The 27,620-nt window shown below is 40.1% G+C and overlaps 2 protein-coding genes across 3 annotated transcripts in view; one reads left to right on the forward strand and one right to left on the reverse strand.

Moving 5' to 3' along the window:
• Positions 1-810: 810 nt before the first annotated feature.
• Ccni (cyclin I) lies at positions 811-20,421 on the forward strand. The gene is made up of 7 exons (XM_090343390.1): positions 811-979; positions 7,926-8,082; positions 12,026-12,154; positions 14,936-15,010; positions 15,132-15,272; positions 15,766-15,996; positions 18,941-20,421. The coding sequence occupies exons 2-7, from the start codon at positions 7,969-7,971 to the stop codon at positions 19,358-19,360; spliced, it is 1,110 nt and encodes a 369-aa protein (XP_090199516.1). The 5' UTR covers positions 811-979; positions 7,926-7,968; the 3' UTR covers positions 19,361-20,421.
• Septin11 (septin 11) overlaps positions 19,515-27,620 on the reverse strand; it is a 98,139-nt gene continuing 90,033 nt past the window's right edge. For both annotated transcript variants that reach the window (XM_090343382.1, XM_090343387.1), the window contains one exon: positions 19,515-27,615. Coding sequence is in view for 1 of the 2 variants with exons in the window: in XM_090343387.1 (XP_090199513.1) it covers positions 27,612-27,615 (4 nt within the window). In the remaining variant the exon portion in view is untranslated. The remainder of the gene's footprint in view (positions 27,616-27,620) is intronic.

Raw genomic sequence — 27,620 nt, forward strand, 5'->3', positions numbered from 1 at the left:
ATCTCCCCCCCGCCCCCCCCCGCTAGCGAACGCTCCGCCCGCGGCTCCTTTCTTCCCAGGGGCGCATGCGCAGCGCACTCTCCGGCCGGCGCACGCCTCTCCAGCCAGCAGAGCGGGCGCTTACGTCAACGTGCGGCTGTCAAGAGGCTCTTCCGCTCCAGAGGAAAACGAGTCCCCGCGTCTCGAGTTAGCCCAAAGGAAAACGTCCTGCTTCCTTCTGCCCTCAGGCCAGCGGCTTCAGCTGTCAGCCTTTTTTTCTTACCAGCCTTCTCTATTCGTTCGTTGGAGGGAAAAGGCGGCGAAGCGAGGGGGAAGCGAGGGGGGGGGGGGGCGGGCGGCTAGCGCCGCGTTGTTTACAAGGACCTCGGAGGCCAGCTAATCCCTCCGCGAGGGCGGGGCCTGGGAAGCCGGCACTCCTTGCTCCTCCCCTCCCTCCCCTGCCTTCCCCGCGAGCGGACGCGGCAGCGCCTCTGTCTCGCTTTTTCTTATTCCCCCCCCCCTTTCCCTTCCTTTTCTTTTCTTTTTTCTTTCTCCCTTCCCCCTTTCACCATTTCCCCTCGAAGTCGTTTCCCCCGGGCAGGGGCAGAGCCGGTCTCATCCCCCGCCTCTCCCCGGCCCCCGCCGCCCTATGGCGAGTGGGAGCCCCCTCCTCACCCGGGCACCAGCGGCGGCGGTCGGAGGAGCAGGACCGGCGGTGACGGCGGCGGCCTCGGGCCCGAGGTCATCATGGAACTAATTCGCTGACGGACCTACGGCCGCGGCCGCGCGTCCCGCTCGAGCGCCTGCGCCCCTGCCCCCCCCCCTCCCCCGGCCCGGTCCCCCCCCCCTCTTCTCCCTCCTCGTCGGCCGGGCCCTCGTCCCGCGCGCCCAGGGGGATGGAGTGGTAACGGGCCCCCGGATGACCCCGCGTCACCACTGCGAAGCATACAGCTCTGCGGGGGAGGAGGAGGAGGAGGAGGAAGAGGAGGAGGAGGAGAAGGTGAGGGGCCGGATTGGGGGTGAGGGGCTCGGCGAGTCCCTGCGGCGGCCGCGCGCGCGCGCGCTCCCGGCTCCGCTGGAGGGGAAGCGCCGGAGGCGCGCGCTCGTCGCCGAGACCCGCCCCCTCGGGGGCGGGGGGGGGGGGCGGCTTTAGCGGCTTGGGTCTCCGGTGGAGCCACCCAGCACCTGTCGGGTTGGAAATCGGGCGGCTTCTCCGGTCAGCCCGTAACTTTTTTTTTTTTTGTTTTTTTGGTGGCAGTAGCAGGCCTACTCAGGGGTGCGTTCTAGGCTCCTTGAACCTGTATTGCACAAAGGAGGTGTGTGTGTGGGGGGGTCACACCTCTACCCTCGAACCCCGCCGATCCTGCCGGAAGATAACTTTGATCGTGAATGCGAAGCCAACGGGGCGAGCTGCTAAGAGCATCGGGAATTGCTAAAGGGGAGGGCTACCCAGTGCCTGGGTAGGTGCGTGAGTGGAACCGGAGGAGGTGAGAATTGAGTTGCACCCCCGAAGACCCGATTAAAATACTCAACGCTGAAAGGAGCGTCAAACGCTCTCTGAGGCCCAGGGGTTCAGTTGCAGACCATTTTGACCGAAGTTGAGGATCGTGGCAAAGTAATGACTGGTATCTTATCAGTAGGTAGGATGGACCTACATCTTTGTCAAGGTGAAACGTTTCGATTTTGTTCTGACATGGAAAGAACCACTCGGCATTTGGGCAGCACACTTGGTGAGGCTTACAATTTTCCAGGCAACTGTCCTTCGTTGTTTGCAACACGTTTCGTCCTCAGGAGGGCTCTTGTGTGCAGGTAGTAACCTGCGCACATAGGAGAGGAGCTTAGCCTGCACAACCTTAACTAATAACTTCAAATAGGCTGGCTCTTAATGCCTTTTGGCTTTTGTCCTGAGTGTGAATTTGTGTTCACAGTCGTGTTATTTGCAGATCATTTGTGTCAGATGGAACAGAGAGAAGTGGACAAATAGGTCAGGATAGAATGGAGATTGTTTTGAAGTAGACTAATCTGAAACCAGAGGGAAGAGAGATTCTGATCTCGTGAACTAGGAGACATTTCTTAATACTGATGGCTCATGGAATCAGCATATTCTGATTGGGAAGATAGAGTAGACATGATCTCCAATTGCAAACAGTGAGGGTATGTGGTAGGGTAACATCTTAGCATGTTAAAGTGGAACTCACCGTGGTCAAGATTGGAAGCTGAGAGTGCTCCTTGGTTTGTATTGATTGTGTAATTAATATTCATCTTATGCAGGCTTATTCATCTTTAAAAAATAGATTTAGGGGTTTGGCATGGTGATAGACTCTGAGCGTTAGTCATCAAGATCGCTCCAAGTGTGAGATAGGTTTAAGTTCAGAAGTGAGCATCACCTAACAGTCAAATGCACAAAGTACAAAGTCGGGGCACACTGCACAGTTCCAGAAGACAATACCATTCACACTGATGGCAATATTTACAAGGAATGTACAAACATGTCAAGTTAAAAGTCCAATGTGTGGGAAACTATTCCATTGTAACTAAACATTGTTTTGGATGAATTGCCAGTAATTGATTATTGTTGGTAAAGTCAAAGAGGCTCTTAAAGGTCTTCATTAATAAATCCCTCTTCAGAGGAAAAACTAAGATCCAGAAGTCAGCATCAGTACAGGATTGTTAATAAGTTTGGCATTTTATTTTATTTTATTTTATTTTTTTTTGCCAGTCCTGGGCTTGAGCTCAGGGCCTGAGCACTGTCCTTGGACTTTCTCAAGGCTAGAGCTCTACCACTTGAGCCTCAGCACCACTTCCGGCTTTTTTCTACGTATGTGGTACCGAGGAATCGAACCTGGGTCTTCATGCATGCTAGGCAAGCACTTTAACCACTAGGCCAAACTCCCGGCCCAAGGTTGGCATTTTAATCATCATAAATACAATAATGCAATAAAGTCGTTTACCAGATGTTTCAGAAGAGCAAGTGACCCTGTATGCATACTGGTAATAAAGTTTATGTTATACAAAAGTAAAACTGTTATTAAGCTCTTGATAATCATGTAAAGTAACCTAGCAGAAACAATAGTTGAGACAGTGGGAAGAGAAATGTGAGCATTTTAAAGTTTGTGTGTGTGAAGTATGCCAACCAGAATTGAGCCATCCCTAATTATGAGATGTTCTGAGAACCAAAGCTTTTTGAATACTGGTGTCTAGCCACATTGGAAGATTACACACCCTGAAACATTTTATATTCAAAATTACTGAAAAATTGTATGAAGTTACCATTGGGCTATATGTATAAGATGGATAAAAAATGAATTTCTTGTCAGACTAGGATCTTGTCCACCTCATGTATATGCAAATATTCCAAAATCTAGAAAAATCAGAAATACTTATGGTCTCAAGTCTTTTGGGTAATCTATATCCATCCTGTGTAGTTCTTTTTTTTTTTTTTTTTTCCAATCCTGAAGCTTGAATGCGGGGCCTGAGCACTGTCCTTGGGCTTTTTTCTTTTCTTCTTCTTTTTTTTTTTTTAACTGTAATTAATAGAAGGGTTACATTATATTTGCCAGATAGAAAGTGCATTACTTCACAATCATTGCTACTCCTCATGTTTTTGTCCCCATTTCTCTCCCCCCATAAGCTCTTAAGGCTAGAGCTATACCACTTGAGCCATCCACTTCTGGCTTTTTTTTTTTTTTTTTTTTTTTTTTGCCAGTCCTGGGCTTGAGCTCAGGGCCTGAGCACTGTCCTTGGACTTTCTCAAGGCTAGAGCTCTACCACTTGAGTATCAGCACCACTTCTGGCTTTTTTCTATGCATGTGGTACAGAGGAATTGAACCTAGGTCTGTGTGCATGCTAGGCAAGTACTCTACCACTAGGCCAAACTCCCGGCCCACTTCTGGCTTTTTCTATATATGTGGTGCCAAGGAATCGAACCCCCATCTTTGTGCATGCTAGGAAAGCAAGCACTCTTATCACTAGGCCAAACTTCCGGCCCAGTTCTTTTTTTTTTTTTTTTTTGTGGGTCATGGTGCTTGAACTGGATCTCAGTGCTGTCCCTGAGCTCTTCAGCTCAAGGCTGCCACCCTACCCCTTGAGCCACAGCACCATTTTGGTTTTCTGGTGGTTAATTGGAGATAAGAGTTTCATGGTCTTTAGTGCCCAGGCTGGCTTTGAACCACCATCCTCAGATCTCAGCCTCCTGAGTAGTTAGGATTACAGGCATAAGGGGCCCAGTGTTTGACCTAGTGGTAGAGTGCTTGCCTAGCACCCACGAAGATCCGGGTTCAATTCCTTGGTACCATATACAGAGGAGAAAGCCAGAAGTGGTGCTGTGCCTCAAGTGGTAGAGCTCTAGCCTTGAGAAAACCCAATGACAATACTCAGGCCCTGAGCCCAAGCCCAGGACAGGTTTGGGGAGCGGGGAGTGGGGAGAGAAAGTCAGGATTACAGGCATGAGCCACTGTGCCCTGTTCAGTTCTTTTGATTTTAAAAATTAAAAAGCATTCAGAATTCTGCAGGTGACTATATGAGTGAACATTAATAAGGGATGGCAATAAAGTTAGTAGAAAGAATAATAAACTTGTCTTTGAAAGTGGTGGCAGGAGGCTCACAACTTTCAAGCTAACCTAGGCTATGGAGTGAGACCCTGTAGCAAGGAGAAAAGTAAAATTTTAGGAGTTTGTATTTTATTTTTTAGCAAAGTTCATTATTCATCTAAACTAAAAATGGGAATTATAGTATTAAGAAAGAGACTTGCACACTGTCAGTAAAAGAAGTAAAAACTGAAGCCACTGTGATCTCCATGTCATAGTTTCCTTATAAAGAAGTGTTTAAAAAAAAATACAGGGCCTAGAGTGTGGCCTAGTGGTGGAGTGCTTGCCTGGCATGAATGAAGTCCTAGTTTCAATTCCTTGGTATCATTCCAAAAAAAGAACGGAAGTGGTGCTGTGGCTCAAGTAGTAGAGTGCTAGCCTTGAGAAAGTTCAAGGCCAATTCCTGGGCCCGAGTTCAAGTTCTAGGACTGGCCCCCCAAAAAAAACCCAACAAAACAAAAACTAAAAAATTTACATACATTGGCATTAAAATTTCTCTCTAGGTATGTCTTACATTATGAGTATTCCTAAAATATTGAAACATAGTTCCTGACAGAAGGAATATTTTCTTAGGGAATCAGTAAAATTTTCTTTTAGTAAATTGTATTAATACATTTAGTTTAATGTAAGCTACTGTCCATTCATTTATATCATTTGATTTGGTTTGTGACCCTGACAGATATATTTTCCTCGAGTATAGGATCCAGTCCAGAATAGGTATTGCACTTTTATTTTAGATATCCTCATTTAATGTATAATATCTTCACTTCTCCAGTTAATTTTTTTTTCTTTTGTGCTTTCAAGATGATCCTGCCACACGGCCCATCTTGGCCTATTGGCCTCCAACTGGAATTCTTTGTGTGTGTCTTGGGGAGGTGGGGTATGTTTGGGGACTTGAAAGTAGGACCTGCTTGGTGTTGCTGATCTTCTTTGGCTCAAGGCTGGTGCTCTACCATGAGCTACAGCACCACTTCCAGCCTTTTCTTTGTAGTTTATTGGGACTATGAGTCTTACGGATTTTTCTGCTATGGCTGATTTGGAACCAGTGTCTTGATGTCCTATGTAACTTGGATTATAGGCATGAGTCACCAGCACCAAGCCTGCCAACTGAAGTTCATCTTGCTTCTGCCTCCTATGTGCAGAATTAGACATAAACTACTACTCCTAGCTCTGTTTATTATTTAAGGAAATGGGAACTTTTTCCCTTCCTTCATTACAATTTCCTAGGTTGAACAAAATTTTTTTCCTGTCAATATGGTATATTATATGAATTGGTTTCTGATTATTAAACCAACCTCTACATTCTTGGGACAAAACTCACTTGGTTATAGTATATAGTTCTTTTCATTATGTTTCAGAATTCTGTTTGCTACTGTCTTGTTGATGAGCCCCCTTTTTGGTGTAGTGGCAGAGTAGTCACTGGTTTTGTAGAATGAATTGGGAAGATTTCCTTTTCTGTTTTCTAGAAGAGCGTAGGAAGATGTGGTAGCAATTTTTTGTAAATGTTTAACCAGTACAGCCTTTTCTTGTGTGTGTGTGTGTGTGTGTGTGTGTGTGTGTGTGTGTGTGTGTGTGTGTGTGTGTGTGTGTGTGTGTGTGTGTGTGTGTGTGTGTGTGTGTGTGTGTGTGTGTGTGTGTGTGTGTGGCGGGAGGGGGGGGGGAAGTGTTGCCAGTCCTGGGGCTCTAACTTAGGGCAGGCATTATCCCTGAGCTTTTTTAAAGCTCAAGGCTAGTGCTACTACTTGGGCCACAGCTCCACTTCCAGCTTTTTGGTACTTATTTAGAGATAAGAGTTATAAACTGGGTAGGGAGTGTGGCCTAATGGTAGATTACTTGCCTAGCATGCACGAAGCCCTGGGTTCTGTTCCTCAGGACCACATCCACAGAAGCCAGAAGTGGTGCTGTGGCTCAAGTGGTAGAATGCTGGCCTTGAGAAAGCTCAAGGACAGTGCCTGGGTCCCTGAGTTCAAGCCCCAGGACTGGCCAAAAAAAACCCCAAACTTCCTTGCCCCAGCAAGTATCTAACTGAGATCCTCAGATCAGAGTCTAGGGCTACAGATGTGAGCCACTACTATTTGAGTTGTGCCTGCAGCTTCTAAGTCAGTTTTGGTAGGTTGTAGCTTTAGGAATTTGTTCATTTTTATCTAAATTGTGTGATTTGTTTATGTATGATTGTTCATAATTTTTTTGTAATTAAACTTTAAATAGTAATGTTCTCTTTTTATTTCTGACTTCAGTAATTTATCTTTCCTGATTTTTTTTTTCCTATGCTAAGTTTGCTGGTTTTGAGCTTTCTGAAAACCAGCTTTTAGGGCTGGGAGTTTGGCCTAGTGGTAGAGTACTTACCTAGTATGTACAAAGATCTGGGTTGGATTCCTTGGTACCACATACGTAGAAAAAACCAGAAGCAGTCCTGTGGTTCAAGTGGCAGACTACTCCTTGAGAAAGCCCAAGGACAATGCTCAGGCCCTGTGTTCAAGCCCCAGGACTCACAAAAAGAAAAAAAACAAAGCAAAACAGCTTTTGGTTTCATGTTTTGAGGTTTTTTACCCTCCGTTTTTGGTTTTCCTTTAGTTTTTATTTCCTTGATTACCCACTATGAAATACCGAAATAAGGTTCTCATTTTACCTTCCCTGAAAGCCATACTTACATTCCTTCATCCTCTCAGCCTTGTAGTGTTGAACTATTATTTTATGTAAATATAAATTCAATGAAGAAAAAATGAGCAGTCTATTTTAGTTTTTTTTTTTAAGGAATAGTTTGTGATAACTGAAAAGCCAATGATTTACATTGTTGTTGATATTGCCATTTTGATAAGGTATTAATTACATGGCATTGTTTTTGTTTTTTTATAACTGAATTTCAGATTTTTAGTGAGAATGTTTTGAATAACTGATTATTTTTATTTTATTTTGTGTGTCCTGGTGCTGAACTCTAGGCTTGGGTGCTGTCTTTGAGCTCTTCAGCTCAAGGATAGTGCACTACCACACTGAACCAAAGCGCCACTTCTGGTTTGCTGGTGGTTAATTGAAGATACAATAAGAGTCCCATGGACTTTCATGCCCATGCTGGCTTCGAACTGAAGTTCTCAGATCTCGGCTTTCTGAGTAGCTAGGATTTCAGGCTTGAACAGAGGTTCTAAGATCTCAGCTTCTGAGTAGCTAGGATTACAGGCATGAGCCACCGGTGCCAGACTGAATAACTGATTATTGTATTTTAAAGTGCTGTAAAGTCCTATATTGCCTCATAACATTTTTTTATTTTATAAATTACTTAATAGTTACCAGTATACACATGTGTGTAATACTACTTTTATTCTATAATTAAGTACTGAGCATTATTTGTATTTGATTTTATAGGTAGCTACATCAAGCTGGGTGGCAGACAGCTCCATAGGATATCATGAAGTTTCCAGGACCTTTGGAAAATCAGAGATTGTCCTTCCTGTTGGAAAAGGCAATCTCTAGGGAAGCCCAGATGTGGAAGGTGAATGTGCCTAAAATGCCTACAAATCAGGTAATTTCTCTTTTCAGACAGATGAGTTTTATTAGAAAATGTATACTGCTGCATATGCAATAGTATTCTGACATTGCATTGGAAAATAGGTCCCATTAAAGACAAGCTCTATTCTTTATTTGAGAAACATTTTTTTAATTTTATTTTTTCTGAAACAATTAACTTTGCTTGCCTGCTTGCTTGCTTATTTTGCTTTTTTGTTGTCTGATTTACAGCTATAAGAGAGTTACTGCCAGTTCTTCTCATCAACTAATAAGTAGTAGCCATGGAGGCAGAACATCTTTATACCATTATTCCACTGAACCCAAATTTAATTTTCATTTTCTCAGTATTTACAAGAAATTGAAGCATACTACTAGGGTAGTGTCAATATTAGAAGCCTCTTATAACATAGTCAGCTGAACTCCCAGTTACCACTGACTATATGCTTTTTTTTTAAAATTGTTATTATAAAGGTGATGTACAGAGGAGTTAAAATTATATAACTCAGGTAACTATACTCATAATACAGTTTTAAAAAATAACTTCAGTTTTTCTACCTCACAGTTTTATTACATAAGACACACAGCTTTTCATTCCTCGTACCTAACATGATATTTAACTTGATATAGAAATAGGGCCAAGGAACTTTAAATGAGTTGAATGTATGACAGATATTTAAGTTCTTTCTGTATTATTTTAATTTTGCCAATTCCTATTCTCTCTCACAAGCTGGAGAAATAAGTTACTATTAATTACTTGTCATTTTGCAAATTAAAGATTAGTTGACTTGAATGAATACCTTCTGTAATAAAAACCAACCAACCTCCCTTCCTTCCTTCCTTCCTTCCTTCCTTTCCTTCCTTTCCTTCCTTTCCTTCCCTTCCTTCCCTTCCTTCCCTTCCTTCCCTTCCTTCCCTTCCTTCCCTTCCTTCCCTTCCTTCCCTTCCTTCCCTTCCTTTCCTTCCTTTCTTGTTGGTCCTCGAGTTTGATCTCTGGGTCTGGGCGCCGTCCCTGAGCTCTTCAGTTCAAGGCTACCTACCGTTCTATCACTTAAGCCACACAATACTTCCAGTTTTCTGGCAGTAAGAGTCTCACTGACTTCAGTGCCCAGGCTGGCTTTGAACCGTGATCCTCAGATCTCAGCTTCTTGAGTAGCCAGGGTTACAGGTGTGAGCCACTGGCACCCTCATGCTTTAGCTATTTTTTGGATAGTTCTCTGCGGGTGCGCGTGCACGCATGCAGGGACACACACACACACACACACACACACACACACACACATACATACATATACACACATATAAATTTATTTATTGTATAGTAAGGTTTTGTACAGAGGGATTACTATTTCATAAGTCAGGTAATGACTACAACTTTTTAGGCAGAGTCACCCCTTTCACTTACCTCGTGTGCCCTTCCATTCCTGACTACAAGTCGAATAGTTCATCTTTCACATACTTTATACTAAATACCATGACTATTTGTTTACCATCCTCCCTCCCTAACTTCCCCCCTTGCCCCTTAAAACACAAAACACCAAATTAAAGACAAAACACCACCACCAACAGCAACAACCATCCTTCCATTTCCTGGAAGGTTTCAATGATAGTATTCAAAAGTTTTGATTAAATAGTTTGATAAAATTTTAATTGTTCAGAGGAGTTTGAATTCCTTCCCTAAGAGTATCCTCCTTTAATCTCTATGTGAATGTCTAGAGTCTGGTATAAGTTGTGATGTCCAGTTGTAGTTTAGATCTCGTTTCCACCTCAGTGCCTCTAATTCTCACTTAGCTCTTTGCTCCAGACTGGTGCTCTGGCACGTGAGCCATTATCTTCACTTCTAGGTTTTTGCTCGTTAAGTGCAGGTAAGAGGAAGAGGCCTTTAGATTTGTCTGCCCAGGCTGTTTTTTTTTGTTGTTTTTTTTTGTTTTTTGTCAGTCCTGGGCTTTAGCTCAGGGCTTAAGCACTGTCCTTGGACTTTCTCAAGGCTAGTACTCTACCATTTGAGCCTCAGAACCACTTCTGGCTTTTTGCTATGTATGTGGGGTATCAAGGAATTGAAACCGGTCTTTGTGCATGCTAGGCAAGCACTCTGCCACTAGGCCAAACTCCCGGTCCCCAAATAGCAAAGTCTTTTTTTTTTTTTTTTTTTGCCAGTCCTGGGCTTAAGCTCAAGGCCTGAGCACTGTCCTTGGATTTTTCTCAAGGCTAAAACTCAACCACTTGAGCCTCCCAGGCTGGTTTTAAACCCCTATCCTTAGATTTCCTGAATAGCTAGGAGTACAGTGGTGAGCCACCTGTGCCTGGCTTGTTAATACATCTTGATAGAGGGATTAGTTTCATTAAGTTGCTAATGATTAGGGAAGAGGTTTCAGCTATTTCTATACTTAAGTATAAGTAATTTTTAAAAGGATTCATCAGAAATGGTTACTGCAATGATACACTAAAGATTGCAATGCTTCGATTATTTTAAGCTTTATCTTATTGAAACAACTCACTAAACACAAAACTGTATTCATTTAAATAATTACTAGTTTACAAATGATGAAATTCTGGAGTTAAAGGTGCATAGATCATTGTATTAAAGGGTGGCATATCTTCTAAAAATTAAGCAGTTTTTGTAGGAAAATTTAAATCATCATCTTTCTAAGTAATTAAGGTCACTTTTTCCTTCAATATTTTGTCATCCAGAACTGTATGATTTATTGTCCTGGCATTTTTTGGTACTATGGCTATCATTCTGTTATCATAATCCCTTTATATTTTGTGAGATAAATTAGTGGCTATTTCTTAAAATAAAAAGAAATTCAGTATATTTTATTTTCAGGACTTGAGAGAATTTAATTAGGAAATTGTCTGTTGGTAATAATTTTAATTTTTTTTTTTTTTGCCAGCACTGGAGCTTGAACTCAGGGCATGAGCACTGTCCTTGGGCTTTCTCAAGGCTAGCACTCTACCACATGAGCCACAGTACCACTTCTGGCTTTTTCTGTGTATGTGGTATTGAGGAATCAAACCTGTGCCCAGTTTAAAAATTTTAAGATACTATATTACCTGAGCATCTCAATATAACTTAAACTACAAACACTCGATGAGATGACATAACAAAAATTTTTATAAAGAGAAAGCAATGGACCGGGAGTTTGACCTAGTGGTAGAGTGCTTGTCTAGCATGCACAAAGACCCAGGTTCAATTCCTTGGTACCTCATACATAGCAAAGCTGGTAGTAGTGCTGTGGTTCAAGTGGTAGAAGGCTAGCCTTGAGGAAAGAAAGTCCAGAACTGGCCCCTCCCCCTCGCAAAAAAGAGGAAAAAATATTGAGTATTGATATTAAATATAATAACCAGTTTTAACTTCATCTAACTCAAGTTTGATTTGAACAATCTTCTTTTTTTCGATTTGGTGCTGATCCTGGGTCTTGAACTCTAGAGCCTGGGTGCTATCCTTGAACCTTTGTACCCAAAGCTAGCACTACTCTACCACTTGAGCTACAGCTCTACTTGCTGCTTTTTGGTGGTTAATTGGAGATGAGTCTCATACTCTTTCCCACCTGGGCTAGCTTTGAGCCCTGATAATCAGATCTCAGCTTTTGTTTTGTTTTGTTTTGTTTTTTTGTCAGCTTGAACTTTGGGCCTGGGTGCTGTTCCTGAGTTCTTCAGCTCAAGGCTAGTGTTCTACCACTTGAGCCACGGTACCACTTCTGGCTTTCTGGTGGTTATTTGGAGATAAGAATCTTATGGACTTTATTGCTTGTGCTGGCTTTGAACTTTAATCCTCAGATCTCAGCCTCCTGAGTAGCTAGGATTACAGGCGTGAGCCACCAGCCCCAGGAAATCTCAGCTTCTTAAGTAGCTAAATTACAGGCATGAACCATTAGCATCTAGTGTGTGTACTAACTTTTTGGTGAGGAAATTCTAAATAAACTGTTGATGATAACATTCAATTTTTAATTCTTTTATAGAATGTTTCTCCATCCCAGAGAGATGAAGTAATTCAGTGGCTGGCTAAGCTCAAGTACCAATTCAACCTTTACCCAGAAACCTTTGCTCTGGCTAGCAGTCTTTTGGACAGATTTTTAGCTACTGTAAAGGTGAGTATTTAAGATAGACTTGAACATAAATAATCTTTTTTTTAAGGATTTGTATGTTGAGCTAAAGTTGGTAAGTGTGTATGCACCCCTATGAAGTTGTAGTGTCTTCTGTTTTAAAATTTCGAAGCATTTCTTGTTATCTTCTTTAACTTCCTTTTTGTTGCAAGTACTGATACCCTAGGACATACTTCCTCTCTTGATTGCGATACAAACCATATAACACTGGTAGTATTTAGTTACCTTCTAACATTTTGGTATACAAAAGCTGGACAGTGAATCAGATAGAAAAATGCATACCTTAAACTTACTTTAATCTTGAGACTTTTAAAAAAGAGCCCTTAAATTTATAATCCTCCCCAAATAGGTGTTTCTTTTTTGTCCAAAACTAGGACTTAAATTTGGTATCTGATACTTGCTCTAACTTATTGTCTGGCACTCTACAACCTGAGCCTTGCATGAAATACCTACTTTTATCTTAGCAACAAACCTTCCTTCTTTCTATTATATATTAAATATATAACTCGCCTCGCGTTCACAGGTAATTCCATGAGAAGGTGAATTTAAGTTTCTTTTGGGGATTTTTTTATTACAAAATAATTTCTGTGTTTATTAAACATTTTAAGCACGCTTGAGGAAGTGTTTTCAGAAGTTTGCCAAATAGTCTTATTTTTCATAATGTTTACTAATTGGATCCTGTCATATTTATTAATATCCAAAAATCTTATTTATAGGTGGTTGCTGTATATTTAAAGTTAGTCTAACCTGTAGTTTAGATACAGGTACTTAAACCATAAAGAGGCTATATAGTGAATGAAGCCTCATTCCTAGTCCTAGCAGGCAAATAGCACTAGGAAGCCCATGTGCACAGTACCTCTCTTCTTATTTTACCTTAGTTATTTATACACAAGGGGTTCCAGCTTACCTATATTAGTGAATTTGTGTTGATTTGTTACTCAAAAGCAGGTTTTGGTGCTCTTCTGATAACTATTCCTCATCTTACGCTGTACTGACAGACGAAATGAAAATGATCTTATACATAGGAACACAGGCAAACTTAAGTCACCTTTAAGCATATCTAACCCAATAAATACATCATTGTGCATGTATGCGTGTATGCATGCATATGCATGTGCACATGCATACGTACTCAGGGCCTTGAGCTCTGGCTCATTCTTTTCTGTCATAACTAGTGTTTTTCACTTGAGCTTCATCTCCACTTGTAACTTTTTGCTAGTTATTTGGAGATAAAGAGTTTTTGTATGTGTCTGCTCAGGTTGATTATATTGCTCTGATCTTACAGTCTCCCAAGTAGCTGGAATTATATATGTGAACCACTGGCTTCCAGCAAGAAATACATATTGTTACATTAATTGACCATGTATGAATTTAGGACTATTTTGTTCTTATGAGATTTGAATGTAGGTGTATGTGTGTATATATGTGTATACACCTAATTCCTATTTTCTACTAGTATTATGTGTTCTTTTTTTGTGTGTGGGGTTTTTTTTTTTGTTTTTGTTTTTGCTTGTTTGTTTTGCCAGTCCTGGGCTTGAGCTCAGGGCCTGAGCACTGTCCTTGAACTTTCTCAAAGCTATTGCTCTACCACTTGAGCTTCAGCACCACGTCTGGCTTTTTGTCTATGTATGTGGTACTGAGGAATCGAACCCAGGTCTTCATGCATGCTAGGCAAACACTCTACCAATAGGCCTAACTCCCAGCCCTTATGCTTGTTTTTTTAAAGCATTGGAAATATACTTGTAGTTCTACTGTTAAACTTTTTTCATTCTCTTTAATTTTTCTGCCACCTAGTTGTTAGTGGTATTTTATTTAAGAGAATAAAACTAGCTTTAAAAATAAACATGCATAGGGGTCAGGAGTTTGGCCTAGTGGTAGAATGCTTGCTTAGCATGCAGGAAGACCTGGTTCAATTCCTTGGTACCACATACATTTGGATCACATTGGCTCAGTAGCTATGTGCATCTGACCACATAAAATATTTATCAAAATGAGCTACAGGAAATAGAAACCATTGTTTCCCTTGTTACTGTACCTGACTTTGGTATCTGGTATATTGTTTATATGTTTATTTGAAATAGGGAAGGGAAGGGGAAAAACAAGATATTCAGGAGGGGGTAGGGGAGGGTAATTGAAAGAAAAACATGGGAAGTGTTATCAATGTTAAAGAAATAATATACCTACTACCTAATGAATGAATGTAACTGCTATACCTCATCCCAACAATAAAATACAATTTAAAAAATTGCCTTTTAAAATCAAGCTTTTCATGATGTCAGGTGCCAGTGGCTCACACTTGTACTCTTAGCTACTTAAGATGGAAATCTGAGGATCATGGTTCAAAGCTAGCCCAGACAGGAAGTGCATGAGACTTATCACCAGTTAACCACCAAAGAGAGTGGAGCTCAAGTGGTAGGGCATTAGCTTTAGGCAGAAAAGCTCAGGGACAGCACCTTGAGTTCAGGCTCCAGAATCAGCATAAAAAGAAAGTCAAGCTTCTCTTTACTAGATAGAAATTAACTTCAGCTAAGTAACTTTAACTTTAGTTAAATTTTCAGCATTAGAATAATTTTTTATAGTAAATTACCTTGAAAATGATTAGGGTTAATTTCAGTTAAAAGTGTAAATCAACTAAGGAATTCCACAAAATTGTGTGCATACTTACTTGTCACATCATCATGTATTTAAGTTTTTAAATCATAAAAACAAACTGTCTTTGAACTAATTAAAGTGGCTTGTTTTCTTTTTTCCTTTTCAAAATTTCAGGCCCATCCAAAATATTTGAGTTGCATTGCAATCAGTTGTTTTTTCCTAGCAGCCAAGACTGTTGAAGAGGATGAGGTAATAAATTTCTCTAAGATTAGTTATATTTCTTTTTTGAATTTACTTTTGCTTACCAAACAAAAACTGAAAATGCATTTCTGTCCTTCCTTCTTTCCCTTTTCTCCTTTGCTTTGGATAGAAAATTCCAGTGCTGAAGGTATTGGCAAGAGATAGTTTCTGTGGCTGTTCCTCATCTGAAATTTTGAGAATGGAGAGAATTATTCTGGATAAGTTGAATTGGGATCTCCATACAGCCACACCATTGGATTTTCTTCACATTGTAAGTATACCCAAAGACTTTTAGGTTCTTCTTTTTCTCTTTCTCCTCTTAGCATTCCTTCCTTTTCTCTTCCTTTTTGCCAGTACCAGGGACTTGAACTCAGTTTTCTTGTTCCAGGCTGGCACTCTATCACAAAAAGCCCAGCTTTTTGCTGGTTAACTGAAGGTAGATTTTTCGAGACTTTTCTTTCCCCAGATCAGCTTTGAACTGTGATCCTCCAGGTCTCAACTCTCTAAGCCACTAGGATAACATGTATTAGTCTGGTGCCTGACTTTTAGTTGCTTATTTGAATGTTTAATGATTTTAGTAAATTGAAAAGGAGATTGGCCATTTTATTTATGAAAAGAAAAATTAGTCAAGAAAAAATAGAAGTAGAAGCTAACATTTCAAACTTAGAAATTGAATAATAAATGAGAATTCACTTCTGTACATAATTTCTTAGACATTTTAAGTAAAACTAACATGATTATGTGATTTTTTTTTTTTTTTTAAGTTTCATGCCATTGCAGTGTCAACTAGGCCTCAGTTACTTTTCAATTTGCCCAAATTGAGCCCATCTCAACATTTGGCAGTACTTACAAAGCAACTTCTTTATTGTATGGCCTGCAATCCACTTCTGCAGTTCAAAGGATCCATGCTTGCATTGGCTATGGTTAGTTTAGAAATGGAGAAACTCATTCCCGATTGGCTTCCTCTTACAATTGAACTGCTTCAGAAAGCACAGGTAAGTGTCATTGTAACTGAATAGTTTTCACTCTATGTCTTCCTCTTAACTGGAATACGTAGGGTTACCTGGTAGTTATAAAACTAACAGATATTTCTAATCTTCTAGTGGCAAACTGCTTTTAAAAATAGGGTAAAGTATTATACATTTTAAATTTGTGGGTTGGATGTCTTTTTCTTGCTTATAAATGTAGCATTTTCTTGATTCTAAAACACTTGATTGTTAATATTTCTCTTTTAGTTTTAGATAAGGAAATACTTAGCCATATCAGTAGGTTCACGTGGTCCCTTTCTGTTCCGCTCCCTTACATAGAAGTTAAAAATACTGACCATAAAAAAAATGATCCTTTTTTTTGAAGTAATAAAAGTATTCCTTTTTATTCCAACTGTGTGTATAACTGCTTACAAGATTTTTTTATTGTAATTATTAATAGAAGGGTTGCATTTATATTCGCCAGATAGAAGGTACATTATTTCACACACATTGATACCCCTTCTCATGTTTTTGTCCCTATTTCCCTCCCCCCAAAATGAGTTTTTATATGAATATATTGATTAGAAGGAAAGCTTATTTATAGTAAACGATAGGTAAAAGCTGTTTCTGAAAGAGGACTCGTCCTGATAATATTTTTACCTAAGATTTGTTTGCAATTTACACTTATGAGTTGGTATAAAATGGTACTAGTTGATAATGATAAATACCACCTAAGTAATATGTAATGATTTAGTGGAAAAAATTCTTATTCAAATGTGAAGCTATAATAAATGTGCTGTATATTATTAGCTATTTGTAAAGTAGCCTTATTCTGTTATGTTACCTAATGGAATTAATCAGGTTTAGATTTGCAGACCATCTGTTATATATTTGTAAGAGACTCATGAGCCACTTTGTCTTCGTAAGATTGTATTTGTTTACATCTAATGCAGTAGAAACTGGTTTGTTGGACTCTGTTCTGGTGACTTAAATTTTTAGCTTAAAATTTTTTTAGAATATAAAGAGAATTAAGTATAGCACAGATCTGCATGCTATTTTACTCTTAATATGCTAGCTCATCATTTTCTGCCAGTCCTCATGCATAAAATATTCCTAGTTCCTTTGTCACACAAACACAATGATATTTTTCCTTTTAATTCATAGCTTTGTGTGTGTGTGTGTCTGTGTGTCTGTGTGTGTATGTGTGTTGGGGTCAGTGTCGGTCAAGGGACTTAAATTCATGGCCTGGGCCCTGTCCCTGAGGTTTTTTTTGCTCAAAGCTACTGCTCTGACCACCTGAGCCACAATACCACTCCAGTTTCTTGAGTGGTTAATTGGAAATGAAGGTCTCATGGACTCCCCAGGCTGGCTTTAAACTGTGATCCTCAGATCTCAGCTTCCTGAATAGCTAAGATTTTATAGACATAAGCCACTGGTACCTGGCTTAAAAATTATAGTATTTTGAGTCTACTTTGTGTCCAGTGAGGAAGGCATTAGCATATTTGGTACTTTTACTTTTCTAGAATAAATTACTTAGTGGCCAAAGAATTAATCAAAATAGGAGCTTTGAACAAGTAGCTTAGTGGTAGAGTGCTTGCCTAACACGCATGAAGCCCTAGGTTTGATTCCTCTGTACTGCATAAACAGAAAAGGCCGGAAGTGATGCTGTGGCTCAAGTATAGAATGTTAGCAAAAGAAGCTCAGGGACAGTGCCCAGACCCTGAGTGCAAGCCCCAGGACTGGCATAACAAAAAAAGAAGAAAATAAAGAAATAGAATAAGCAAGGGCAACATAGCAGATGTGTGTATAGAGCAGACCTCTATGTGCATACCTGTACGTACGTATGTACGTACATAATTCAGAGCATATGTTTGAGAGTATGCTAGGAAATGGGCTGGAAAAGGAGATTGGGATCACATTGTACAAAGTCTAAAAAGTTAAACATTTTTTCTGGCCAAGCATTGTGAGATAACTGATAAAGGGAGAGACATACGATGCTGTCGATTATTTTGACAGTGCTATCATTATAGGGAAAGTAAGCCACAATGCTATTGTAGTGCTGGAGGTTAAAACTCAGGGCTTCAGGCTTGCCACTTGGACCCCTAGCTTGAAAGACTTTTTAGGTAAGATTTTGAAGATCCTTCATGTGGTTTCATTGTGCTAGAACTGGGGTTTAAGAAGATGTATGTGTATGACAAAGGCTACAACTCAGTATCCTGTAATCTATAATGAAAGGCCAAAGGTTTGAGTAGATTATTCTCGTACAGTGTAGTAAGTATGGTGACAGGTTGGTATATAAGCATGGCCATGGAAGATGGAGTGTTCAGACAAATGTGACCCCAAAAAGGATTGTTAACCGAACTGTCCTGAAGTGTAAGGGCATAATAGTAAAGCTCAAAACAAAAACATTGATTCCTAATGTTCTTAACCTAAAGTTTACTGTTTTCTACAGAAATGGAACTTGTTTTACATTTTCATTTATTGTTTTAAAACAAAATAAATTATTCTGAAATTCTTAACTGGACTTCCCTGTTGTCCTAGTTTAAATTTGTCTTTATTTTCTCTAGCATTTTGAATTCTTACTGAACCTGTGTTTGAGTCTATTCCTATTTCTAAGACCCTTTACCCTACCCTCTTGGCCTCTTTTAACTTGCTGAATTAAGAAAGTAAAGAGACAAAGATATGTGCACATAGATTACATAGCAAAGAACAAAGAAGTTTCTGCTCTGATATCTAGGATTCTATTGCAAATATATAATCAAACACAGAGTTCTCCACAGAAACAGAGATTTGAACATAATTTAAGATGATAGGTAGGCTAGAGGAGCTAGTGTGAGGTAGAATGTGGGGAAAGAAAGGCAGCTGTGGGGCAGAGGGCACAAAATGAAAAGGTAGCTGATGGCGGTAATAGTGTATGTTCAGTGGTTTATGTTACTTAGGTCACTGTTGTGTTTTTTTTCCCTTGGCCTAGATGGATAGCTCCCAATTGATCCACTGTCGGGAGCTAGTGGCACATCATCTTTCTACTCTGCAGTCTTCCCTGCCTCTAAATTCCGTTTATGTCTACCGTCCCCTCAAGCACACCCTGGTGACCTCTGACAAAGGAGTGTTCAGATTACATCCCTCCTCTGTCTCAGGCCCAGATTTCTCCAAGGACAACAGCAAGCCAGAAGTGCCAGTCAGAGGTACAGCTGCCAGTGGGTGCAAGCACACCTCTGCTAAACGCAAAGTAGAGGAAATGGAAGTGGATGACTTCTATGATGGAATTAAACGGCTCTATAATGAAGAGAATGCTCCAGAAAATGTGGGTTCTGTGTGTGGCACTGATTTGTCAAGACAAGAGGGACATACTTCCCCTTGTCCTCCCTTGCAGCCTGTTTCTGTCATGTAGTTTTCACCCAAGTGTTAGTTAACCTGCCAGGGCAAACTAAGGTTGACTATTCTGGAATGAAAACATACAAAACCAGGAAAGGCTATAGATCAGGCTGTTTTGAAGTGAGCCAGCCCCGCCCCCCCCAAACAAAACAAAACAAAAGCCCTATTCATTTGGTGGCTAATTATAATTATTTAATATATACATAACCACAAAAGAGTCAAAAATATTTTTATGAAGTAGAAAACTTTGCAGTGTTTCAGTTCGACTCTTGCCCCATGTCAAAAAACTTCATACTTAATGCTTAAAAAGCTCCAAAAGTTATAGCTGCTAACCCTTGCTCTCACAGCCCTGATTTTCTGTTGCTTTTGCTTGTTCCCTGTTGAATACTGAATGAATTTTATGCATGTTGCTCTATATACTGATTTCTACTGAATAGGTAACCCTTGAAATTTTTTTTAGCAATTCAATAAATTTAGTATGACAACCATGTTTAATCCAATTCAAGTTCCAATTTGTCTGAAAAAGGTACTTTAATATTGGCCCATTTGAATCAGAGGTGGTAACAGAAAAGTTCTTATTATTACCAAATTGAATTTTTTTGTTTCGATTGAATTTTTTGAGTTAAAAACAAAATTACTGTTTTCATTTTTATTTTAAAGCTTTAAAAGTGTATAATTAGGACATTTAGGTTTGTTTAAAGCATTTTTGACATTTGTATAGAAGAACGTGATAAAAGTAATATATCCAGGTACACACCAAAGAAACATGTGACATGTAATTAGATTTTGTTACCAATGTTTTCACTCCTTTGTAATCAGTAGGAGAGACTGTCTATGGGGCAGCTCTATAATTTGAGTCTGTAACACATAATAACTGAACTCAGTACCTTAGTTTTATGTTAACTATTAAGATTTTCTTGATAAAAGTTACTCCCCTTGCCTCCCAACCTACCCACATTCCTTTTCATGACTTCTGGATCCTGAGCTCCTTTTTGCAGTCTGAAGAAGGTATTGTAGTCAATTCAGACCATGTGCTGATGATAAAAGCCTCTGGTAGCAATAAACAGTTGTCCTTAACCTTTGTGTTAGTAATTTCTTTTCTACTTGTGAAGAGTATTGTTTCCTGATTGCCTGGGCATTGCTATTTCAACTAAGGAAATTAAAAAAGCCTAAGAATGTGCTTAAAAGGAACAGTAAGACAGAGAAAATAATCTGAATGTGACTAGCATTTTCTCAGTGGGTTTGGGTTTTTTCTTCTTAATGAGATGTTAAGGGAGGTTAGATTTGTATATCTAGATAATGTTACTTTTTGACAGTTCAGCATCTTCCAGTTTGAAGATTCCAGTTTACCTATTTTATGATTTTACAGTCCAACTGAAGAGGGAAGTGTAAGCACAAAGGGGTAAAAGAATGAAAAACCGGTTGTAAAGATAGCAAAGGATCAACTCATATAAAAACATTTCAAGCCAGGTACCAGTGGCTCATGCCTGCAATCCTCGCTACTCGGGCTAAGATCTCAGTATCATGGTTCAAAGCCAGCCAGCCAGCCATCCCAGGCACAGAAGTCCTTGAGACTTACCTCCAGTTAACCACTAGAAAACTGGAGGTTGTGCTATAGCCCCAAGTGAGAGAGCACTAGATTTGAGTTGAAGAGCTCAGTGACAGCACCCACGCCCAGAGTTCAAGTCCCAAGACTGATTTAAAAAAGAAATTAATAATTGATTTTCATTTTACTTTATTTCTCCATTAAAAATGGAGAAATAAGGGAGCTCAAGGAAGTTTACAATTAATTGCCTGTGCTCATTTTGTCTGTAAAGAGAATGACACTTATCCTATATTTCTCCATCCCTCAACAGATAATAGGCTTAAAAGCTAGGGATAGGGTCAGCATCTTTCATTGTTAGTCCATTTCAAAGAGAAGTCAGATCATTACTTGATCCTCAGGTGACCTAACATTAACTGTTAAGCTAGTATTAGATGGCAAGCCTATACTGGCATTCACCAATAATCCCAAGTGACTCAGGAATCTGAGGCAAGAGATTGCTGGAGCCCAATAGTTTGAATCCAGCCTGGACAGTACAGTAAAACCTCATCTCGGAAACATGGTGCTGGGTGCCAGCGACTCACATCTGGCTACTCCAGAGTCTGAGATCTGAGGCTTAGGATTCAAAGCCAACTGGAGCAGAAAAGTTTGTGAGACTTAATCTCCATTGAACCCCCAGAAAACTGGAAGTAGAGGTATGGCTTAAGTAATAGAGTGCTAGCTTAGAGTAAAAAGGCCAAGTATGAGCTTGAGGCTCTGGAACACATATTTTCATGGGACAGAGAATTGGGATAGTTGGGTTGCAAGCTCCTGTGCCTCAAAACTCACCTAACTTGTTGTCTAAGTCTGATGGTTGCTCAAGACATGCCCCTCCGTGTATCTATTGAATCCTTCCTGCCACTGTGGGCTCTTCCAGAACTTTGGTTGAGCCTACTGGTTCCTTTTCCTGAAACTTACACCTGTTCCAAATTTCCTGAGACAAAAGTTTCTGAGATTTGGAACTTTGAGCGATGTGTATAATGGGTCTAGTGCCTCCTTTTGGCTAAGACCTGTTATCCTTCTGATGGGGCCAATAAGTAGAGCATAAAATTAATGAGCATAGTACTAACCTAATTGAGAAAGAAAACATGCTCAAGATGAAACTTAGTTATTTGTCCCCATTCTCTGATTAACTTAGTTATCTGTGGAGAACCAATTCTAATAATTGTCTTAATTAGTGTGGAGGGAGGAAAGCTGAGATTGAGTGCTCCCAACTCCAATGGAAGGTCAGAGCTGACTAGAAATGTTCTTAGCACGTGGAGTGAATTTGGGATATATTATAGGCACACATGGAATGTCACCATGACTCCTCCCACCTCACATAGCTAATATATGCTACTAACTACAGTTTAAAAATACTGTCTTAGGCCGGGAGTTTGGCCTAGTAGTAGAGTGCTTGCCTAGCATGCACAAAGACCTGGGTTCGATTCCTCGGTACCACATATATAGAAAAAAGCCCGAAGTGGTGCTGAGGCTCAAGTGGTAGAGCTCTAGCCTTGAGAAAGTCCAAGGACAGTGCTCACGCCCTGAGCTCAAGCCCAGGACTGGCAAAAAAAAAAAAAAAATACTGTCTTAAAGAAATGTTCCTGTCATTGTCTTTGGCTCTGCTGATTCCCTCTTACTCAGCTAAATATGCTGATAAATCTTAAAATATCATTTATTAGATAAAGGAACTGTTCTTGACACTGCTTTTGGTTCTGATGGGTGTTCTCTACATACTTGGTGGTAAGGCTTTCCATTTTATTCACTCTAGTTTCTTAAGAAAGCTGTGCTGAGCATAGCTGCCCTTAGGAGAAGAATAGTCTAGCTATTGATACTTAAACACCATGGTAGGAAAGCTTTCCTTTATCTTGTACAAGTGCAATTAATAGTGTGTGGTAATATCTCCCATACCTAGTGTAGACTTGCCTTATACAGAATGAGTCATTGGAAAGCCAGGGGAGGAAGGAATCTGCTGTGCTTAAACACATAAACACATTGGGCTTTTTTTTTTTTTTTTGCCAGTCCCAGGACACTGTCCTTGAGCTTTCTTAAGGCTAGTGCTCTACCACTTAAATCACAGTACCACTTTCAGCTTTTTCTGTGGAATCAAACCCAGGGCTTTGTGTGTCCTAGGCAAGCACTACCACTAGGCCACATTCCCACCAGCACCCGGCATCTTTAAGGGAGTACTTAAATTCTTAACTCCATGGGCAAGGTAAGAGCCAGATGTTCCCACTATCCTGAGAAGTCCAGTTCAGATGAACAAATTGAGTTTTACATTTAACACTACATTTCTAACGATTTTGAATGAGGTTCAACTTAGACCTTTTAACTTTTTTCTTTGTTGTGTGCCGGTACTGGGGCTTGCACTCTGTCTCACACACTTGGCTTTGTTGCTCAAGGCTAGTACCCTACCCTTTGTGCCACACCTGCTTTTTTAACTTTTCCATCCGAAAAGATTTTTTTTTTAATGGTGTTGGTATCAGAACTTGAGGCTTCATGCCAGCTGAGCTGATATTCAGCCGCTGAGCCACACTCTCAGCCCTGGTTTTGTGGGTTTTCAAGATAGTTTTTATGGTACTTTCCAAACTTTGTTATCAGCTTCCTGAGTAGCTAAAATCATGGGTGTGAACCACTGCTTCCCAAATTCAAGTAATCTTTAAAATGTTAGTCATGCTTTGACCACTAGATGGTGCTCCTAAGAAAATAGTAAGCCACCATTTTGGGAAAAAATTACCTTGTTTGGGCTTAATGTGGTACTAAACAGTTTGAACACTCATTTAGTTACTAAGCCTGGGCACAACATCTTTTGTGGTCATAATTCATATCACTTAAGGCCTGTGCGTGTGAAACTGAGAGGACTTTACACAACTAGTCATGAAAAAGGGGCAGCTTGTGTCTCAAACCAAAATCAATTAGTAGCCTAACTAGTGATTTCTATGTAATCCTACAAAGTAGTCTAGAAATGCAACTGAGAAAGTAGGAACATAGCCAGGCTCCAAAGGTGTACAGCCTCAGGTCAAGTTGGATTTGACCAATCAAGTGTACCCATTTAGCTTCAGAGGATAGTTAGAGTTCTCTTCTCACATAGATGAGTTTAGTGGTTTCTGGATATATCAATGTGGGTATATTAATGACTTGAAAACATTAGTAAAATCAAGACTGTTATAGCCATAGAAATACAATCTCACAACTCGTTTTTTGGTTCCCAGGAGATTAAGGGTGAAATGCAAACTGTTATCTTGACTCAATTGCATATCAAATGCCAGAACTGTGCTTACTGTATTACATAATAAAGAAGGGGGAAGGGGGCAGGGACAACTCCAAACTTTAATAGCCTTTAATAGTCTACTGTTTTCTTTCTAAAAACAGCCTTTTTTTGGGTAGGATACATAAGAAGGGCAACTTTAGCCATGATTAGTGGGGAATGTGGGCTCTTGCTTTTCAGATAACCTGTTTTCAGCAGATGAATTGACTTGGGCTTTCTTTTCCCTTTGCTTCAAAAATTTGCTATGTGGGAATGGCAGTTGGCCTAATGGTAGAGTGCTTGGCTAACATCCAAGAAGACCTGCATTTGATTCCTCAGTACCACATACATAGAAAAAGCCAGGAGTGTGGTTCAAGTGATAGAGCTCTAGCCTTGAGAAATCCTAAGGACAGTGCTCAGGCCCTAAGCTCAAGCCCAGGACTGTCCTCCCCGCTCCAAAAAAAAAAAAAAAAAAAAATTGCTGTGCATATGAGGCATACTGAGGAACAAGTAAAATAATAGTGTGTGGTGACATCCCCTGTGCCTAGGGTAGACATGCATTGTAGAGTAAGTCATTGGAAAGGCAGGAAATGAATCCACTGCTCTAAAAAGTGGGCTCAGCTTTTTAATGGGTTTTTTATTCCTTTCACCTTTGAACTCATTTGTTCTTTAGTGAGGACAATGTACAACATTATAGTAAGTAACTTCAGTCTGCTCTCATCTATGTGCTACTTCTAAGGCTAGAGAGGGAGGTGAGGGGAAATGGAAATCTAAAGTGACAATCTCACGGTCCTGCATTTGCCTTAGCAAGTGATCCAAAAAAAAAAAAGCCAGTCATAGCACTAGCCATGACCCTAGGATTCTAATCCAACGATCTCCAAAGGAAGCCACTATACCTTCACTGTCTATTTCCCAGTGAAAGATGGTAAGTCTTTTGCAAAGTGAAAGGTTTTGGAAACGTCATGGAACTATAGTCAAGCATCCCTTACATACTTAGCTTCTCAGGTATCCAAAGCAGTTTACCTAGTCTATATTATGGTAGACCTATCCCTACTCTCAACAACAAAATGTAAGTAAGAAAGAAGGAAGGTAGTGTAAGCGCTGCTGAAAGCAGAAGCATATTGAGATGATAACCTGCTTCCACTTATTCCCATATAGCACCTTGGCTCTGATGGCCAGATCTTTCCTTTCTGACCTGTAGATCACCTAGACTCACAATGGTCTAATGCAGTCTGTTCCTGAAAACAAATGATACTATTTTTTTTGGGGGGGGGGGTCATGGGGCTTGAACTCTGGGCCTGGGCACTGTCCCTAAGCTCTTCAACTCTAACTCCCTGTTTTCTAGTGGTTAATTGAAGAGTTTGTGCCCAGGCTAGCTTTGAACCTTGATCCTCAGATCTCAGCCGCCTGAGTAGCTAGGATTACAGGTGTAAGCCACCAAGCCATGGCTACAAGCGATAGTATTTTCTAATAACTGAGTTTTCTCTACTTTCCTTTTCTATAGTCTAACTTTAGATAAGCCAACATTTTTTGTAACTGCCAATAATAATTCCTAGGATGGTTTCATACCATTTAGTTGGTCGGCCAAAGAACTGTAACTCTGTGAACATTTGAGAAAAAGAAGCACCCAAAGCAAAATTCTGAATTGATCAACAGCAAGCGATCTTAGTGACAAGGCACTTTGTGGGTGTATCCTTGGCCAGCTTTTCCTCTGTCCCGGGGAAATGCCCCCTATTTTGGGGGCAGTGAAAACAGGAACTATAACATTAGACTATGTTTCTCTACTTCAAAAAAGCAAACATGTTGTGTAACTTGACTTTCAAATGTTGCACAAACCATCTTTCCAACCAACCAGATGCATCTTTTTAAAAATCATTTTTTTTTGGTGGGTTGGTTGAAGGGCATGAACTTGGCCTGGGCACAATCCCTGAACTCTTTAGCTCAAAGCTAGTCTCTACCACTTTAAGCCACAGCACCAGGTCCAGCTTTCTGGTGGTTAACTGGATATCAGTCTCACAAACTTTTGTGTCTGGCCTGGCTTTGAATCATGATCCTCAGATCTCAGCTCCTGAGTAGTTAGAATTACAAGTGTGAGCCACAGGCTCCAATGCATCATTTAAAAATGGAGTGATAGTATCAAGTTCATATTAGACTGCTGAAAATCAGGAGTTTAAAACTAGTTAAATTTAGGGACTTCAGGGGTTTCAATAAGATCTTCTAAGAATGGATCAGATTCTGTATCAGCTGGATTCCCATCCACTACTGGTCTCAAGAGTCTATCCTTCAATATACCATACTGTGGTATGGTACAAGGGGGTGGCTCTTAACTCATGTTTTGATTATTTAATGGCTCAGATTAATCTTAGAATGAAGTTTCATTTTAAGAAAGCTGTTTGTCAACATACTCATCTAGTTGTAACCTTTTTCCAGGAACCAAAGTGGCAAAGACTGATTTCATTGCACTGCTCCAACAAGGCATAAGGCTGTTTCTTATGGTCTGGACCAATTTTTTGGGTCGTTAACTAATTGCAAGTCATGCTACCAATGACCACATTTATGATCTACCAACCAGAAGACTGAAAAATGAAGATACAAATAAGTAAAGCTATAAAAAAACAATGAATTTGCAAGGTAACTAAAATGTACAGATTTGCTCTGCAACAGATGAATTTGCAAGCTGTCTTAATTATGAAAACTGCCGGCGAGGGCTCCAGTATCTTAGTGATGCAGCTAAAAGGTGACTCATCACAAACAGGTCAGCATTAGACCTGGCAGAAGTGTGTTTGGATGTTAGTGTATTTTAAGTGATCCAGTCTGAATGTTTTGATTCTCTTAAAGTTGGCAGGTCATTGTGGAGAAAGCCACCTGGGTCACTCTGGAAGAGGGTGAGAATCAGTCACTGTTAATGACAGTGACCTGGAAGGAGGTATATACTTGTTTGAGGTTTGTTCCCCATGTCTGGGATACACAGATCCTGTTAATAACCGTGGACACAAAGTAACGCAGAACTGCACAAAGAAAATGGCAGGAATAGGACAGAAAGTTATTTGAATGTATCTTTAAATATAAATTGAGCCCCAAAGGCAAAAAAAAGTCATCTATCCAATATTGGCACATTTTAAACATGATCAAAACTTGTAGATCAAAACCTAGTAACAAAAATGGGGACTTTAAAAACTGTACCTAAGAGGAAGAGCACATAGTAAACAGTTCTGTTATGTAAAACTCATTTTACATTTCTTCTTGAAAGGAGCTTATGACTGGCATAACTTTGATATGAAAAATAAGTTTGAGTAATGAATGGAAAAAGAACTGACTTGCTAGAATTCCCCAACCCCTAGTAGGATCCCAATCTCAAAACAATTTATATGAGGGATGCAGGAAACAAGGAGTCAAAACAATGGCTTCTGAATTTTAGGGAAGGATGCCCTCTTCTCTCTCTCAAGAGTCAGATGGTCAGCTGAA

The sequence above is a fragment of the Megascapheus bottae genome, chromosome 13, assembly GCF_031878675.1.
Source record: "Megascapheus bottae isolate mThoBot1 chromosome 13, mThoBot2.hap1, whole genome shotgun sequence".
Taxonomy (NCBI): Eukaryota; Metazoa; Chordata; class Mammalia; order Rodentia; family Geomyidae; genus Megascapheus; species Megascapheus bottae.